Below are 20,230 nucleotides of genomic sequence, written 5' to 3'. Positions count from 1 at the left end.
GGGCCCAAGTTGGACTTTTGGGTTGATTTTGGGATTTTGATTAAAAATTTGATCTTTATTTGGTTTATTACTTTGGCGTTAATTGATGTATTTGAGTTGCTTTTAGCTAGTTTCGAGCCGTTCGGAGGTCGGTACATGAGAGATAGCATTTTTGGAGCATCTCTTGGCTTACTCGGTATTGGAATTGGCTTGTTTGAGGTAAGTAACACTTCTAAACTTGGTGCTGAGGGTATGAAACCCCGAATTACATGTTATGTGTTTGGTGTTAAGGTGCCGCACATGCTAGGTGACGAGCGTGTGGGTGTGCACCGTGTGAATTGTGACTCCGTTATTTTTGTGGTACTGTGTAGTTACATGATCTTATCTGTAATCATGAAATCTCTACATGCTAGAGCTATTGAGCTGTGATCCATGTTAGAAACCATGTCTAGGTTACATGCTTATTCTGTTGGTACCCACTGAGGTCATTTCTGTTGTTGCGTATTTGCTTACAATTCAATTTCATACTCAGTCATGTTCATTCATTTCACATCATATATCAGTCTCTGTTTCTATATATTGAGACATCATATCATCATTTTTGGGCTAGTTTCATGGTATTATGAGCCCGAGAGACTAGAGAGATTGATGATTGAGTGAGGCCGAGGCCTGATTGTGAGTGATATTATGGGATTGGGCTGCATGCCACAGCATGTTATATTGATTTATGCCAGGATCTGGCTTATTATGGCGCTTGGGCTGAAGAAGCCCCTCCGGAGTCTGTACACACCCCCAGTGAGCGCATTTGATTATATTGAGGGATGGATCTTCCCGTGGGGGAGGATGTAAGGCCCCGTCAAAGTAGGTGTAAAGGTTAAACCCGGTTCAGACTTTTTGGATTGAACAGTGTGTTGGGGAGTTGAAGGAAAATTATTTCTGCGCCCCATTCTGTGGCCGCATAATAACTCTGTGAGCCGCAGAATGGTCGTAGAGTGAGTCAGTTTTCTAGGTCATTTTGATGTCATTTTTGCGGTCCATTATGCTACTGCATAACCGTTTCGCGGGCCGCACAATCAGTCTTGAAGTTTTGTGGAGGGAGGTTCTGCGACGCATTATGCGACCGCATAACAGGTCTGCGGGCCGCATAGTGACCGCAGACCCAGTCAGTTTCTTTCCAGTTTTGGCACCCAATTTGTGCGGCCGATATGCGTACCACATATCCATTCTGCAGTCGAATATGTGACTGCATATCCTGTTCCGGGGCTTCATTTTAGGGTTTTTATAACTCGACCCTACTTCATTATATCTACGCAAAGGACCATATTTTGAGCAAAATCTGATACTTTTAGAGTGAGAAAGAGTGCTTAGTGCGGGGGAGCAACCTTTAACCTATTATCCATCAATCCTTGCTCAATCATTGAGGATTAAAAAAGAAAGTCTCCTTCTTAAAGGTAAGAATCTATGCCCTAGCTCTTAATGTCACAAATCTACTAAAAGGGGAGTAATTTGAAAGACAATTCTTGGGTGTTGGAGTGGTTATCTGACATGCATGTGTTATCAAAGAATGTGGGGAGGTTGTGCGCTAAAAATGGTGGAGAATGGGATGGGGAATGTTGGAATCTTTCACAAAAGGGCCTTAAAAACCTTAATGCACACCTAGTGCTTGTTAATATGCTCAAATGAGCTAGAATGATGATCATCTTCCTAATTTTAGTCCAACTTATTATATTTCTAAAATAGATCGAAGTGCTAAGAATTCCGGAACATTTTAGATTTTAAAGGAAGCTCAATTGAGGTATGTTGGCTAAACCACCTTCTTCTTAGAATCGAATCTCACGGTGTTCATGTAATTGTAGTAAATCCTTGATCATTATTGAATTGGCTATTCCTAATATGGTTGTGTTGAAGGATGTATGTCCAATATTTATTCTAAATGCTTCATCATGTCATCTTGCCATTTGAGGATGTGTTCAAAATGTGGAATATGTGTTAGAAATGTTAAGACTTCATGTCAAGATCGAAATAAAGATTGTTATGCCAAAATTGAATGAAAAGCCTCTATGTGCCTAAGATTTCCCAAATTGCTCATATGTGAATTTAATGTCTTGAATGGGAAGCCCTATTGTGGTTGATAATGATAATGATATTTGAATGTGGAAAAAAGGAACTAGAACTATGAAATACGACCAAGTGCCAAGAATAAATTTGTAATCGTGATTACTAGTGCCAATGAACCGAAAGAATATGAAAGAAGTATGATGTGAAATGATTGACTGAAAAAGGTAACGTCTGGGGTGAGACAGCCTAACCGATCGGGTCGTGATCGAACGCCATTCCGCACACAATGTGGTGACTATGCTGAATATGATAATTGCAATTGTGGTTATGGTTGATGTCTAAAGTGGGACGACCTAGCCTATCGGGTCGTGATCGGACTCCGTGTAAGAATATGGTGGTATTGTAAATTGTGGAATATCGACATTAAAGATCTCCGAACACAATAACATTGAAATTGACTTGAAGACTTATGTGATCCTTAACTTGATGTTTTAGTATTATTTGAAGCCGTTATTGAATTCTTGACTGTTCCCCTTGCATTATTATTCATTCTATTGAGATGGTGTTTAGCTATACATACTAGTGCTATTCGACGGTACTAATGTACCTTTTGCCGAGGGCGCTGCATCTTTAAATGGATGCAGGTGGTTCCATAGCAGACAGTGTTGATCACAGATAGTGCTGCATCCTCTTCTCAGCGGACTCGGTGAGCCCCATTTCATTCTGGGGTCATGAATTGTACATTTTGTTTATATTGTGGTCACTTTTTGAGGTATAGCTGAGGTATTATTCCCGGCACCATCTTTACTCTCTTTTGTATCTTTAGAGGCTCTGTAGACACGATATGGGTTGTATATGAGTGTTGGGAATGCTAAACAAGTTATGTTGTGTTTTGATCACTTGTTCCACTCAAACTATAAGAATATGTGTATTTTGGGACTTAATAGTGGAGTAACTAATGAAACACTTTAATATTGTATGAATGAACTTCCTACTGTCTAATTAAGATAATCATGTCTTTTCTTGATCATGGGTGAGTTGGGTAGAAAGTATTCAACAAGCTTGCTCGACTGGGTTCACTCGGTTGAGCGCCGGTTGCGCTTCCAGAAGTTAGGGCGTGACACATGGATCTTGTCCGAAGCATTTATATTTGGTGATGGACCTTCCCCGTGCTGGATTGGCCTTATACAATATTGAGTGATTGACTGTTAGTTGATATATATACTTGGGATGGATCTTCCCTCGACTGCATTGGCCATATACAGTACTGAGTGACTGAGCGTGTCGAGAGATTGAGCATGATGAGTGGAAAGTGTGAGATAGTGAGATTGAGTACTCTGAGAGTGTGAGTACATGATTTCATCACTGAGACACATTGCATTTGACATGCATACTTGAGATACATGCATAGAGATGCATTTCTTTCTGCCACTCCAGTTTTGGTGTCATTCATGATTTCTCAGGCATATTGACATATAGGCATAGAGATGTATTTTCCTCATGCCATTTGATAATGAAACATTTTATTAGTTGTTGAAAAGGTTTTGGGAAAAATCACAATTTTCAAACTTACTTATAAATTTGGGTGATTTCGGTAAAGGATTTGGATTTTTACTGATATACTTGAAAAGCGGGCCTATTTTTCTGGAAATGTGAACGAGCTGAGTATTTTATGTCCGAGCTACTTCTTTTATTACTTCCATTATGTTGTTATGAACTGTTGTTGGCTATTGGTGTTGGACCCCGACCTGTGTTCCAGCTCGTCACTACCTTCAACCTAAGGTTAGGTTTGTTACTTATTGAGTACATGGGATCGGTTGTACTCTTACTACACTTCTGCACCTTGCGTGCAGATGTTGGATGTTGATGTTACTATGATCGACGGGAGATAGATTTGAAACGTACCAGCATTCCGGCTATAGCTGCCTCTTGTTCATGGTATCCTTAGATTTATAAAAATCTATTTATCTACATTTCGAATAGATAATATATTTATTTCATACCAGCTTTGTAAGTTATAATATTAGAAGCTCATGATTTGTACTAACATTCCTTGGGAAATTCTTATATAAAAGCAGTTGTATTTGTATTTATTTTCTTAATAAATCTCATTTAAATTGGATTGTTATTAATGGGCTTACCTGACGGGTTAAGTTAGGTGCCATCACGACTAGGTGGATTTTAGGTCATGATAAGGTGGTATCAAAGCTCTAGGTTCATAGGTTCTACAAGTCATGAGCAACTGTCTAGTAGAGTCTTGCGGATCGGTATGATGACGTGCATACCTATCTTCAAGATGCTACAGGACATTTAGGACAATTTTCCATCTTTCTTTCCTTATCGTGCGGAATTGATTCAGCTTGAAACATAGCTCCTTGAATTCCCTCCACGCATTCATAAGCGCATGTGAGTGCTCGGTATCAGCTGTGCATCACTGGCTGGTGATTCCATGGATGAGGTGCGAGATGTGATTTTGGTGTGCTAATGATGGGACTGACTGGAAGACTTGAGGCTGGGGTTTGACTGTAGCTTGAGCACAGGGATTTCGGTTGTGTGAGTACGTTCTTTTGGATTTATATGTCCGATAGTGTCCTATTAGTGAAAATTGTGGCTCGATGAGTGGCTGGATGGCTATATGATGAGTATGATGTGATTGCAGGATGTGTTCAGATAGTTTGATTGTGAAGAGAATAGTTTGCTTGAGATGTAAAAAGGACTATTGGGTGCCAGATTGTTGTCTTGATATGAGGTATAGTCTCGAGTTATTAGTGTGTTGAAATATTTTACATGTTGTTTAATTGTGGAACGAAATAGATTTTCATGTCTTGTTGTAAGTTCAGACTCAGGAAAAAATTAAGTGATGCCGTAGTAATCGTGGCTACGAAAGGATATAGCAACATTCTAATCTGAGGCTAAGCAGGTAGTTATCTCCTGCAGAGTAATCTACGGAGATGTGATCCTTATAATGTTGTGTGGAGAGTTCCTCTTTTACCAGCAGGGTATATGTGTTGAGATTTGAATTCGAATTCAGTTGAGAAAGTTGACCTGATCGTCATATGGATGTATACGAGCTTAGTAGATGCTTTGAGGTACTATATGGTTTGTGTTATGTGAACTTATGAGACTTTAGTTGAATCTCCAAACGATATTATGGTAGTAATAGAGTATGGGTATGCTGGGTTATCAGATGTTCTATGCTATGGCATTGAGCTAAGTGGGGGAGTCTGGTATCAACGATTCGATTGCATCGTTATTTGTTGTATTAGTTTTGGTTTGAGGTATACTTGTGAATGAGTTATGACCTACAGAGGTTGAGATCGAGGATGGCTCGAGTAAGCAAATTTCTGGAGGCGGGTTATATTACACTTTATGGGTATATGGAAATCATGGAATGAGTTGAGTTGTTATTCATGACGGATGTAGCGTGCACAGTGTATGAATTTGCTCAATTGCGTTAAAGCAACGTTATTTCTTCAGGTGTTGTTGTGCTAATGGGGCACAGGTTGTTCGGCCCGTTGGGAGCTACTAGTGAGATTTGAGCAGAGTAGATAAATATCGAGAAGGTTCTAATGGATTCCAGATTTATATGTGGCAATTGAGAATTTTTTCGGACTTATATATGGCTAGAATATGAGATTTGCATTGGATGGTGTCGAGACTTGCAGTATTTCTGTATCCTTATGGATTCTACATTTCCGTATCAAGAAGGCGAAGGAAATGAATTTAGGTTCGCAGAAGGTCTCTTCATAGTGGGTATGTCGGTTGTGGTGCTTTTGGGGTACTTAAAAGTTAATTCAGCAGCTTATGGGCCTTAGGGCAGTGTGGTTCTATGCTAGGGTTCATAGGGTGAGTTTTGGTTAAGGATCGTGGTGTTCTAGCAAGGAGAAGTATCACTTTGAAGACAATTTGGAAGGAACTCGGAGAAATAGGATATTTTAGTAGTAGTAGATGGGATCAGCACCGTAATGGATATGATCGGTTCTTTGGGTACTTATGATGTAGTGAGTTTTCTACAGGTGTTTTGTGGTGATACTCGTGGGTTTGGCGACTTATGTGGCTTGGTTGAGCTACAAAGATCCAGTTATGTCGGCTTGGTTATGTGCAAATGGGGTTCGAGGAGTTCTCGATGGTTTCTACCATGGTTTGAGATGGATTTTTCCTACAGGCATGAGGAACATGTTGCGTATTGAGATTTTCTCCTGGATGAGTCCAAATGGAAGGTTTCTGACTGATCGAGTATGTATTCTGCCTGTGACTTAGAGTTGATTATAAGATTCTTGTACTCTTCACATGATGGCATGATTGATGCGGTGTGTTGTGTGGGATTAAGATTTGCATGTGAAAGGTCATAGTCCAGTTTTGAAAGGAAGGGCATGAATTCTTAGACAACATGACAGTTTCAGATAACTAGATGAAGAATATTACTACTTCGTATTGCCTGAGGAGAGCGTATATTTCAGAAGGTGCACTGAGTGTTAACTTACAAATGCTTCATTGGTATTGCGGTACTCGCCTGGTTGATCGACTGTTGATATTCAAATTTTGCTATGTGGCACAGAATAATTATAGAAGTATTCCCCGTGGGATGATCGTGTATGAGAGATGTGTTAGACATTCGGGTGGTGGAGTTGAGATCAGATATGGTGATTCGTGTGTTCTATGGATTTGGAGACAAGGAGTTCTCAGAAGAAGATTGTATCGTGGTTGTGGACGATGAAGATGTGGCTAAAGCTAGCCAGATGATAGAATATGTTATGGTTAGGTCATTATGGACTTTCGGAGAATTATTTATCTATTTGTGGATGACCAGTGTTGATTTGGGACTCATTGGTAGGCCCAACGAGGATGTGTATTCTACACCGGATCAGATTGGTTTACCCGTACTGCCATTATTGAGGGATGTGCCATTCGGTTAGAGTTTAGCTTATTCGTGTTCTGATATGTTCTATGAGTTACCTTTCTATGCCACGATGGGTTGTGATTCGTTGGTTATATGCACACATGGTGCGGTTCTATTTGGGCCTTATAGTGGAATTTGATCGAGATGGGTATTAGGGTGTGGAATGAGTAATTGTGCATTGGTTATGTTATTTTTGGACTGTGGTATTGTGTTATTTGTTTCTCTATGGTTATGGTCATGCATCTTGGGTACTTGATGTCGAGTTGCATGTGTTTTTTGATTTCAGGCTTGGTGGCTTGAGGTATTTCATATGGGCCAGTGTTTGGATGGGGTCACGCATTGCAGCAGAGTTATGTTGAGATATGATCCTTTGTGTTAGATTCATGTATCATGGTTCTACTATGTATGATGGGTTCGTAGCATTGCGGTTGTGGTGGTACTTGTTGAACTTGCGAGATGGTTTTCTCATGAGTCATTTTTCCATGATTGAGTACATTTGGGTTGTTGCTTATTGGTGCACAGATTGCACGCATTGTGGCTTTAGGTTGTATTGATGTAGCAAGTCACTAGACTGGTTGTTGCTTATTGGTGCACAGATTGCACGCATTGTGGCTTTAGGTTGTATTGATGTAACAAGTCACTAGACTGGTTGTGTTTGATGAGATGAGGTCATTGGACCTAGAATGGATACTATCGGATTTGAATACGGAAGAATAATATCAGAAGTTGGCCCAAGATTTGCCTTTGGTTCTTGTCGGATGAGAGAGAGCTCCATGACTTGTTGATTTGATGAATAGTTATGAGTTTCCGCGTGTTTCTTTCATCAGCGGCAGTGTACGAAGGGTTTTGGACGAGGCTTTGTTTGATATGAGGTTTATTTCCGGTAATGGGTTGTTTTGAGCAGCTACTATGATCGGGAATTTTGCTACGAGTATGCGAGTCATGTGGTTGGTCATATGATTACATCTTGGGTTATGGTTATGGCTTGATACAGCTTGTTCATACTTTTACAGTGTGTAGACGCGAGGTTCGTGTCTAGTAAGAAATCCTAGATGTTGAAAACTGGATTCTATGGTTTACGGGCTAAGGTTGAAGTAATGATCTTTAGTTATGTTGTGTTGTCGGGCCTATAAGGAATAGGGTGATGAGGGATCAACCCCGGGTATATGCATGGTAAGGTTACACGACGTTTTGATGGCTTTAGAACAACTCTTGGCACGTTCGAGGAAGAACGCATGTTTAAGTGGGGGAGGATGTAATGACCCGACCGGTCGTATTAAGCATTGGCACTTTGCTCAGTAGTTTATGAGCATGAGAAGCTCTGTATGGTGTATTATGACTTATGTAAATCGTCGGTTTTGGTTTTCAGGTTATTCAGAATCGATTTGGAAGAATGAATTTCATGGTTTAATCTTTAAGTTGGAAAAGTTGACCAAGTTTGACTTTTTAGTATTTGATATCGTATATGAATTTTAATGGTTCCGTTAGGTCCGGATGGTGATTTATGACTCGGGTGTATGCCCGGATTTGCATTTGGATATTTCTAGAAGGTTTCGACAGAAATTGGCGAAAATTAGAAATTTGAAGTTTTGGAAAATCCATAAGTTTGACTGAGAGTTGACTTTGTGGATAACAGATTCGAATTGTGGTTCCGAGAATTTGAATAGCTTCGTTATGTCATTTGCGACTTGTGTGCAAAATTTGGGTTCATTCCGGGTTGATTTGATATGTTTCGGCACAAGTTTTGAAAGTTGAAAGTTCTAGAGTTCATTAAGTTCGATTTGAGGTACGATTCATCGTTTCGATGTTGTTATGTGTGATTTGAGGCCTCGAGTAGGTCCGTGTCATGCTATAGGACTTGTTGGTTTATTCGGACGGGGTCCCGAGGGGCTTGGGTAAGTTTCGGACAATGTTTAGATCATTTTGGGAATTTTGGCTAAGGCTAGTTTTGAGCAGTCCTGGTGTGACCACACCTACGGAATGTTGGGCGCAGGTGCAACGTCGCACAAGAGAGGCAGTGGCTACAGAAGAAGCATGGCAAGACCAGGGCAGTGTCGCAGGTGCGAAGTTATTTTTTGCACCTGCGTGATCGCATATGCGGTGCTGGGAACGGGGATGCGATGTCAGCGTAGAAGCACATTTTTGACTCGCTCCTGCATGATCGCAGAAGTGGACTTTCAGCCGCAGATGTGAGGGCAGGCTACCATTGGTCATTCGCAGAAGCGGAACGTTTGCCGAAAAAGCTACGCCTCTGAAGCGGCTAAGTGGGTCGCACGTGCGACAATGCATGGGCAGAAGCTATATATTATGGTTTTGGGGTTCTTTTATCATATTTTGAGATGTGGGATTCGGATTGAGGCAATTTCGGAGGCAAATTTCATCACAAGGATTGGGGTAAGTGTTTTATACTCGGTTTTGATTATATTTCGTGATTCAATCTTCGTTTTTGATAATTGGATTATGAATTTTAATGAGAAATTGGGTTTTTTTTACAAAAGTTTCATAGAGCGAATTCTTGGGGTTTGAACATCGATTCGAAGTCGGATTTGAGTGAAACTAGTATGGTTAGACTCGTAATTGATTGGGTTGTCGGATTTTGTGAGTTTTGTCGGGTTTCGAGGTGCGGGCATGAGTTGGAATTTTGGGTCGATTTTGGGCTTTTGATTAAAGATTCGATCTTTATCGATTAGGTTTGTTCCTTTGGCGTTAATTGATGTATTTGAGTTGCTTTTGGCTAGTTTTGAGCCGTTCGGAGTTCGCTACGTGCGAGATGGCATTTTTGGAGTATCTCTTGGCTTGCTCGATATTGGAATTGGCTTATTCGAGGTGAGTAACACTTCTAAACTTGGTGCTGAGGGAATGAAACCCTGAATTACGTGTTATGTGTTTGGTGTTGAGGTTACACACATGCTAGGTGACGGGCGTGTGAGTGTGTACCGTGTGAATTAAGACTCCGTTATTTCTGTGGTATAGTGTAGTTACCTCATCTTATCTATAACCATGAAATCTCTACATACTAGAGTTATTGTGCTGTGATCCATGTTAGAAACCATGTCTAGGATACATGCTTATGCTATTGGGACCCACTGAGGTCATTTCTGTTGTTGAGTTATTTGCTTAAATTGAAATTTCATACTCAGTCATGTTCATTCATTTCACATCATATCTCTGTCTCTGTTGCTATATATTGACACATCATATCATCATTTTTGGGCTAGTTTCATGGCATTGTGAGCCGAAGAGACTGGAGAGATTGATGACTGAGTGAGGCCGAGGGCCTGATTATGAGTGATATTATGGGATCGGGCTGCACGCCGCAACATGTTATATTGATTTATGCATGGATTTGGCTCATTATAACGCTTGGACTAAAGGAGCCCCTCTGGAGTCTGTACACACCCCAGTGAGCGCAGTTGATTATATTGAGGGATGGAGGATCTTGCCCGAAGTATTTATATTTAGAGATGGATCTTCCTCGGGCTAGATGGCCTTATACAGTACTAAGTGACTGACTGTCAGTTAATATATATATATATATATATATATATATATATATATATATATATTTGGGATGGATCTTCCCTGAGCTGAATTGGACATATCCAGTGCTGAGTGACTGAGCGTATCGAGTAATTGAGCATGATGAGTAGAAAGTGTGAGACAGTGAGATTGAGTACTCTAAGAGTGTGAGTACATGAGTTCATCACTGAGATACATTGCATTTGACATGCATACTTGAGATACATGCATAGAGATGCATTTCTTTCTGCCACTCCAGTTTTGGTGTCATTCATGATTTCACCTACATATTGACATCTAGGCATAGAGATGTATTTTCCTCATTCCATTTGATAATGAAACATCTTATCTGTTGTTGAAATATTTTTGAGAAAAATCACAGTTTTCTAACTTACTCATAAATTTGGTGATTTCGGTAAAGGATTTGGGTTTTCACTGATATACTTGAAAAGCATGCCTATTTTTCTGGAACTGTGAACGAGCTGAGCATTTTATCTCTCAGCTACTTCTTTTATTACTTCCATTATGTTGTTATGAACTGTTGTTGGCTATTGGTGTCAGACACCAACATATGTTCCAGCTCGTCACTACTTTCAACCTAAGGTTAGGTTTGTTACTTATTGAGTACATGTGGTCGGTTGTACCCATACTACACTTCTGCACCTTGCGTGCAGATGTTGGATGCTTATGTTACTGTGATCGACTGGAGCTAGATTTGAAGACGTACCTGCGTTCCAGCTGTAGCTGCCTCTTGTTCATGGTAGACTTAGATTTATAAGAATCTGTTTATGTTCTGTTCGAACAGATAATGAATTTATTTCATACCATCTTTGTAAATTCTAATCTTAGAAGTTCATGATTTGTACTACTAGTCCTTGGAAAATTCTTGTATAAATGTAGTTGTATTTTCATTTCTTTTCTTAATAAATCTCATTTAAATTGAGTAGTTGTTAATGGGTTTACTTGACGGGTTGGGTTAGGTGCCATCACGACTAGGTAGATTTTGGGTCGTGATATAAAGGCTGAGAAGAAGCTGTCTGCATGAATCTGCGCATTAGTTCGAAGGCGGGGAATAGAGCTCGACTTCGACTTAGACCCCGACTAAATATTCAGGGAAGTTTCCTTTACCTTATGCTTTTTAATTGTGTGTCATGGGGACTTATCACAACTTAAAGTGTGGGGTGGGGGATATGTTATATGTATGTATGTATGTATGTATGTATGTATATTAGTGGTCTGTTTGTTAGTTGTAGTAGTTAGGGAGAGAAAGAGAAAATGAGAAAACCATAAAAATTGAAAAAAAATCAATTTTTCCCGACGATGAATATCATTCGACAGGTTTCTTGAGGGATTAAAGTCGAAAGAAAAAGACAAAAAGATTTTCTTTTGTTAGGTAGTGTAATAATTCTCCCTTGGTTTTTCTTTGTGCCGCGGTTCTTTTCCAAGGGTTTTGTTTGAACCGGGTGTAGTTAGTTTTTATTTTTTTTAGAAGTAGGAAACCTTATGCTGTGATTTGAATTGAAGGCAATATCTCTTAACATTATTATACCTTGAGAATAGTGAGTGCTTTAGTTGTGACGCTTAGGCTCAGTTTTTGACTCTTGTATAAGTACCTTAAATTGTTTAATCTTAACTTTGCTTAACTACTTTGACTAGAGTGTCTTGATAGTCCAATCTTGAGTGATTTATTTGCCATGTGTGTGTGAGGTTTTGTGTTATTCTGTGCTTGCATTTGATGTCTAGAACTTGTCCCGTGTGTTTGCAAGCAAAATAATAGTTGGTTTGGCTTTGGAGTGGAACTAATGAAATAAGGAGAAAGGTGTACTGTATTACAAAAATAAGAGCCACTTGAATTGAAAGAGAAAAGAAAAATAAATATTGTATTGTTCCGCAAAAATATTCCTTGATAGTGGTAACTCTTGATGTATTTGTGCTTAAAGAAGTAGGGAGTTAATGTATATTTATATGAAGGTGGAGTTATGGTTTGACATAAGTGTGGGGTTTTGAACAATGAAATGTATGTATTAAAGTGCTTAGGGAGGAGTAGTCACTCTTATATCTAAATGTATCTTACCCATCACACAGCCTACATTACAACCAGTTAAAGTCCTACTTGATCCTTGACCGAATAAGCTTAATTAGTAGAGTAGTAAACTACAGAAAAGCCTATGGTACGTCCTTTGGGGCATATGAATATTGTTTCTGAGAGTGAGTGAATTCTTTCTATCTTGAGTTCTAAATTGTTCGTAAATATTATTGTATGTGTGGAACTACTCCTTATTGTTGTGAGGGCAATTAATTCATAAAGGAAAGGTAATGTCATGGACCTCTGTGTTAGAGTAAGTAATCGATTTATAAATAAGGCATGGTGATTTTGAGTCAAATCTTGAGGCTAGGATGTTACGGTATTGTGCTTAATCTGTTTTAAATATTCTTGGTGTGATGAGTTATGAGAGTTGTTTAAAAAGGTCGTGTTTATATGAAGTGTAGTTTGATTGCTCTAGGATGAGCAGTGGGGTATTGATGGTAGGCTATAATCTCGTGTTTTAGTTTCTTATTGCACTCTAATTTACTGTACTTTATTCATTTTGAGCTTTAATTAATAGTGTTCTACACTTATTTTGTGTTTTATACCTTGTAGGAGAGATTCCGAGCTACGTAAATGTTGCGGAATGAATTCGAGTGATTTGGAGCTTTGAAGTCTGAGTAAAATCCCAATGGATTAAGCCAAGATCGTGTTCGGGGGTCGAAGACCAAGTCTGGCCGTCAAAATGCATGAAAAATTCGTACTCTATGAAATCTTCACTGCCGTGGTGCGTGGGGCGCCATGGCTGTGCAATTCTCTGTTGCCTGTCAGAACTAGCTCTCTAATTTTTTCCACTAATGCCCCGCCTTCCGTATCACCCCATGCGGCGCGCCTGTGCAATATTTACAGAGTAAAAATCCAATTTCGGCTAGGAGAAGGTGATTTCGTCTGGGCCCGACCCTACTTGGTATAAATACATAGAAAAGTGTTATTTTCAGGACTTTTGACACATATTCAACTTTAGGAGGCTAAGGAGGATTTTGAAGAACACGAGCACAAGGATTTAATCATTCATTCCTCACTCAAGACCCGAGTTTGGATCGAATTTATGTTTTTCTATACTTTAACTTTTTTTTGTGATGAATTGCTCCATATCTATGGAGTAGTTCTCTTTAGGGTTTGATGAATTTGGTGTATTGATGTGTGTTTGTAGATTATAACTCTAGTTTTATGTATTGAAGCATTTTTGGATGATATAATTGTTGCATCTATATTCACTTATTAATGTAATCGAGAGACGCATAACTTTTGATATCTTTGCATTATATTGGTGGTTGAGTTACTTAATTCTTCTTAGTAATCGAAAGAGGCTAGTTGAATCATTGATTAAACCTAGTTAGGAGGATAATCGAGAGAGGTTCTCCTAAAGACCAATCCACTACGCATTCTTGCATATCTTCACGTGCTTAAATTGGTTCATCTTTTGAGGTTAAGATTTAATCGAGAGAGGAGTTTTTGCTGAATGTTTGAACTAATAATTGAGTAAATTCGAGAGACTCACTTAACATTAGAAGTGAATTACCTAAAGTTAGATCCCAAATAATTATCTTGCACCTATCCTATCAACCCCTATTTTCTCCTATTGATAACATCCTTGCTTACCTTTGTTGCGACTGTCATTAGTCAATAGCTTTAGATTCTTAGTTAGTTGTAGTTAGAAATCATAGAAATTCAAATGTTGATCATCTTGGATAGCAATTAAGCTAGAAACTACAAGAATACTATTTAAATCCAATCACCGTGGATACAATATTATACTATACTATATTTGACTAGCGAGCATAATTTAAGTGTGTGTTCTGAGCTCGTCAGGTAGTTACAATTTGCACAAAGCAAATTGCTACTTTGTGTCAAGGTAACACCTCTATCCAGTTTACTTCTCCAAACTCAAGGATTGTGAGATGAATTTGATGCTTTGGTACTCTCCCTTAGCTGTGATTGTGTTAAATCTAGGGAATTTGTACTGCCCCTGAGAAATAAAAATAATATCAATTTCTAGTGGGCTTAACAGATTCTTACTCACAAACTCATAGTGAAATTCTTATGATGAAACCTGTACCAACAATAAATCAAGCATATGCTACGCTCATGAGTAATGAGAGTCAAAGAGCTGCGGCAACTTCTACTGGTATTTTAGGGCCTTCTCCCAATGTGAATACAGGAATCTATGAGTCCACTGCCTTATACAGCTCTAAGACTGGTAATCATCAGAAATATAGAAAGAATAGCAACCTTCAATGTGAATATTGTAAGCTGAAGAAAGGGGCTCAGGGGGTACTTTCCCATTTACAAAGGAATAATATGGTCAAATATTTCACATCCTAAACAATAGTATGGTGTCAGGATCTCAAGCTAATGTGACAGGTCCTGGTACTGCTCTCTTAGATTCTGCTAGTTCTCAGGAATAGATTATTGACACAAAGGCCACTAATCATATCACGTCTGATGTTAATTTGTTAACCAATGCCAATCTGGGTACACCCTCTAAGCCTAAGAGGGTGTTACTGCCTGATAGAGATATTGTCCCTATGTCTCATATTGGTTATGTTCTCATTTCAAACAAGAACACTACTAAAGAAGTTTTTCATGTGCCTCAATTCAAGTATAATCTATTATCAGTCTTTAAGGTGACAAGTAATCAAGACTGATCTGCCTTTTTTTATCCTGATTTTTGTGTATTTTAGGGTCTCTTAAATGGCAATGCGAGGGAGATTGGTAGAGAAAGACATGTCTTATATTTTCTATAGAATCATGGGGCAAACAAGCTCACTGCAGTATCCCTAGCAGTTGCTAGAATAAAGTCAAGAAATTTTGATACTATTATTAACATTACTTTTGGCATAGAAGACTATGAGATGTATCCACTGTAGTTCTTAGAAAACTATTTCTCGTGAAACCAGAAAGTATTACTGATTTTATAAATAAATGCATTGTATGTCCCTGTGCTATGCAAACTAGATTGCTATTTCCTGCTACTAGTATATTAGAAGTACTAATGCATTTAATCTAATGCATATTGATGTATGGGTTCCCTACAAAAATGCAACATTTGATGGTAACAAGTATTTCTTGACAATTGTTGATGACTTTACTCGAATGACTTGGTTGTTTCTTTCGAAGCTAAAATCAGAAGTGTTTGTATGTTGTACTTAAATAGTTTCTTATCCTTGTTCATGCTCAGTTCAGCAAGATTGTGAAGATAGTTAGGTCAGACAATAATTCTGATATGTTTAAATAGTATGGAGTTATGCATCAGAAAACCTATGCTTACAAACCTCAACAAAACGGGGTGGCTGAGAGGAAACACATGCATATTAGATTTCAGGCTTGCATTCCTATCAAGTTATGGGGTTATTGTGTACTTGTAATAGTTTATCTCACTAAAAGGATGCCATCCTCTGTACTTGGTGGATTGTCTCCCTTTGAGCTATTGTATGGCAGGAAACCTAACTTGGAGCAACAGAAAGTTCTTGGCAGTTTGTGCTTTGTTAAGCAAGTGTAGGAAATTGATATGCTTATGCCTAGAGATGAAGCTGCACTTCTTATGGGATTTCTGACATCCACATGGTCTATGTCCTATTTGATCTCACTAATAATGGCTTCTTTGTCAAAATAGATGTGACATTTAGGGAGGATTTATTTCTTTTCGAGGACTATCAATCCTCAGTACCTCATGTATTCCTGCCTGTCTCACCCGATTCCCATGGTAACAGTTTCCCTTCAACCACTACTAGTGATACTGGAGAAGATATCAGTCCATCACTTGACCATCATATGGAGCAGCCAACTGCATCAAAAGTAGTGGACTCAACCTTACCAGGGGTCGTGAAGTCACCTCTGCCTTTTACTGACCATCACTCTATTGCTGCAAAAAGGTCATTCAGGACTAGGCAGACCCGTATTTCAATGAAGGATTTCATTACTTCTAATGCTCACATGACTATAATCTACTTTATCATTAATCATGTGTCTTTTAATGGTGTCTTTCCTGGATACCAGACATATCTTGCTGCATTTTCCATAATTGTGGAACATACCACTTTTGAAGAGGCTGTCAAAGATCCAAGGTGGATGGAAGCCATGAAATCAGAGATTGCAGCTCTAGAGGATAATCACACCTAGGATGTAGTATCTCTATCAAATCAAAAGAGGCCTATTGGGTGCAAGTAAATCTGCAAAGTAAAATTCAAGGCTACAGGAGTAGTGTAAAGGTTCAAGGCAAGACTTGTTGCTAAGGTCTATATTTAACACGAGCGTATTGATTATCCAGAGACCTTCAGCCTAGTGGTTAAGATGGTCATTATTAGAACTGTAACTGTTGACAACCAATTTTGACCCTCCCTTTTAAAATTAAATTATTTATGCTTATTAATTGACAGTAGATGTGGTAAAATATTTTCTAATCAATAATACCTATTTTTAAAAATATAATAGATAATAATAATTAATATTATTGAATTAATACCCGTTTGATATTAAATATTTATAAATTATACTACTCTTACAATTTTGAACTATTAAAAAAAACTTTATATTTTAATAAACAACTTTTACAATTAATTTAATGAATTAGTCTTAAATTTAAAATTATATTGCCTTATTTACTTTAATTAACCAAATTAGTTTCATTATTCAATCAATACAATTTTATAACCATAACTAATTAATTATAGTTATTAGTAATATATTTGATGATTATATTTTATTGTATTTTATTATGATTAATTAAGCATAATTAAGTTGATTTTAAAAAGGGGTTAAAAGCTCAAAAAACTACAATTGCAATTAATTAAATTAAACTCAATGTGGCCAAGTGTTAAACTATATTCAGCTATTTTGGCCCAAATACACGAGCCCAAACATCTTGACCCGGTCCAAACCCACCCTTCCTATTCCATGTTGGCAATACATGTCACTTCCTCTTAGCCAATGGCATCAGGCCATGTCGCCTATCTACCACACTCACAAAACAAACACAAAGAATCTGCACTGTTCTCCTAGATCATCAATAGTCCACACTAATCCTCATTTTTTTCTTTATTTTAAAACCTTTGCCTGACCTCATCTCCACCGTTAGATTAGAGAGAACCAACGACTGTCTTTTTTTCCCATAATAAAACTTTTATTAATTTTTATACTCTAAAATATCACAGCATTTCATCAAACGATCTAACGGCCTAGATCCCATCTCTCACTTTAATCATACCAAAAACCCCTAAACAATATCATTCTCTCACCACCCAGCCGCCCTCTTTTCCCTTTCCTCTCTCCTTCCTCTCCTCCATTAACCCATCAATCCTAAAAGACCTCACCACCCAGTTCGTCTTCATACAATCTACTATTTGGTAGGCCCTGGATACAAATGCCAGTGTAGTTCCTTCCACTCTCCATCAGTATATGAAATTCGAGTGGGATTGCCAGGAGATTGTGATACATGGGGAGTGGAGTCAGTCAGCTTACTTGGAGCATACGGTTTCATTCATAGAAGCATTAGATGTAGTTGCCTTCCATGCAGGCAAGATCATGCAAGCAACAGAAATGGAGAAGAATAAGCAGAATCACAACATGCAGTCACCGTATAGGTCAAAGATGGCAATACAAGAAATGATAAAACATAGATACCGACCAGGGACTGGGATAAGAGCCTGATCAGATGGGATAACAAATCCAATTGAATTGAAATGGCAGAAAAATACCGTCAGCTTGGGGTATCAGCCTACAACTGGAAGAACCTATAGCGGTAACCCTAAGAAGAAGGTTTTGGTACTAGAGAGTATTCCATGCCCGAGTCAGATCTCACCACCAGAAGATGATATCATCTATGGGATGGGAAGAATGTTCGTGGCCATGATCGAGGAATGTTGCGACAAAGGTGATATCAAGACACTGACTATTCGAGATGCCGAACCTAGAGAGATTTTGTAGTACTGGACTGCCAGTCCATCTCTGATTCGCCGGGAGTCTTGGTACTATGGAAGTGTAGTAAATTTGAAAAGGCGCATGGTGAATTGAGACCTGAACCATGCATATACCTTTTTTTAAAATTGCCTCTTTGAATGCTGATACGTTTATTTTGATGAAATAAAAGAATTACTTTCCTGAAATCATCGCAAATTCATCTTTATTTTTATTTATACTCAATTTTTCTTTTCAGTAATCAAATCAATAAAAAAACGTACTCTGCGATTATGACATGTAACGAAACCCTTGAGCAAAATGACTCGGACTATGAAGATTACGACGACAGTATGATGCCTGAGAACCTCCCGCAAGAAATTGAGCAACTAGAAAGCCAGAAAAAGCCCAATCATGAAGAAACAGAAGTGATTAACCTAGGAAGTGAAGAAGATGTGAAAGAGACTCGAATCAGCTTCCACTTGAAAGCAGAACAGAAGGAAGAATTGGTAGATCTCTTCCGATAATACATCAATGTATTAGCTTGGTTATATGACGACATGCCCGAATGGAGTACTGATATTATCTCGCACTGATTGCCCACCTATCCCGCCAGGCCACCTGTCAAATAGAAACCCAGACCAGATTTGAGTATAAAAATCAATGAATAAGTCACCAAGAAGATAGAAACAAATGTAGTGAGGTTAATCAATTACCCTACATATTTTGCAAACACCGTACTGGTGCCTAAGAAGGATGGAAAGATTAGGATATGCGTGGACTACCGAGATCTCAATAAAGCTAGTTCCAAGGATGAATTTCCTCTACCGAATATCCACCGGATTCTAATGCACGAAGAAGACGCAGAGAAAAAAGCATTCACTACACCATGGAGACTTTACTGCTACAAGGTCATGTCGTTCGGTCTTTAGAATGCCAGTGCTACCTACGTGAGGGCCATGAGGACCCTCTTTCACAACATCTTCAACAAAGAGATCAAGGTATATGTGGATGATGTTATCATCAAGTCTCTGAAGAATGCGAATCATTTGAACGACTTAAGGATGCACTTTGAGCCATTTCCAAGATACAATTTGAAGTTGAATCCTTCAAAATGTGCGTTGGAGTCTCCGCAGGAAAACTTTTAGGCTTCATCGTCAGCAGTAAAGGGATAGAACTAGACCCTCAAAGATCAAGTCCATTCAAGACTTGCCTCCACCCAAAAGTAAGAAGGATGTGATGATATTTCTTGGAAGATTAAACTACATCAGCATGTACATAGCCCAGTCAATAGTAATATGTGAGTTGATTTTCAAGTTGTTAAACAAAGATGCCGCTACAAAGTGTAAAGAAGAATGTCAAAAAACTGTCGATAGAATCAAAGAGTATTTGTCGAGTCCGCAAGTGTTAGTTCCTCATAAACCTGGGAAATCGCTACTGCTATACTTGTCCATCTTGAATAATGCATTTTGATGCGTGTTGGGACAATACGATGAGACTAGAAAGAAGGAGCTAGCTATCTATTACCTGAGAAAGAAGTTCACGCCATACGAAGCTAGATACACCTTGGTAGAGCGGATATCTGATCTACCAAAGATATCAGATATCAGTTCACGCCAGAAGTTAAAACATTACTTATCGGCATATACCACATATCTGATCTACCAACTCGACCCGCTTAAGTACATCTTCAAGAACCCGATGCCTACGGGTAAGTTGGCCAAACAGAAGATTCTTCTCAATTAGTTCAACATTGTTTATGCGACGCAAAAAGCTATCAAAGGACATGCATT

General features: G+C 38.6%; 1 protein-coding gene across 1 annotated transcript; it reads left to right on the top strand.

Annotated features, from left to right (window-relative positions):
- Positions 1-14,630: 14,630 nt before the first annotated feature.
- On the top strand, positions 14,631-16,044 carry LOC142166560 (uncharacterized). Its single transcript, XM_075225932.1, has 4 exons — positions 14,631-14,816; positions 14,951-15,169; positions 15,522-15,680; positions 15,781-16,044. The coding sequence occupies exons 1-4, from the start codon at positions 14,631-14,633 to the stop codon at positions 16,042-16,044; spliced, it is 828 nt and encodes a 275-aa protein (XP_075082033.1).
- The last annotated feature ends 4,186 nt before the right edge of the window (positions 16,045-20,230 follow it).

This window comes from Nicotiana tabacum, chromosome 2, assembly GCF_000715075.1.
Source record: "Nicotiana tabacum cultivar K326 chromosome 2, ASM71507v2, whole genome shotgun sequence".
Lineage (NCBI taxonomy): Eukaryota > Viridiplantae > Streptophyta > Magnoliopsida > Solanales > Solanaceae > Nicotiana > Nicotiana tabacum.
Note: the sequence above shows the minus strand (reverse complement) of the source record. Positions and strands in the feature narration are given on the sequence as shown.

Coding starts and splice junctions, on each gene's coding strand:
- LOC142166560 (XM_075225932.1), top strand. CDS start 14,631: ATGAGTAATGAGAGTCAAAGAGCTGCGGCAACTTCTACTGGTATTTTA. Junction 15,170..15,521: donor ATCTATTATCAGTCTTTAAG/GTGACAAGTAAT, acceptor TCCTGCTACTAG/TATATTAGAAGTACTAATGC. Junction 15,681..15,780: donor AGCTAAAATCAGAAGTGTTT/GTATGTTGTACT, acceptor ATGTTTAAATAG/TATGGAGTTATGCATCAGAA.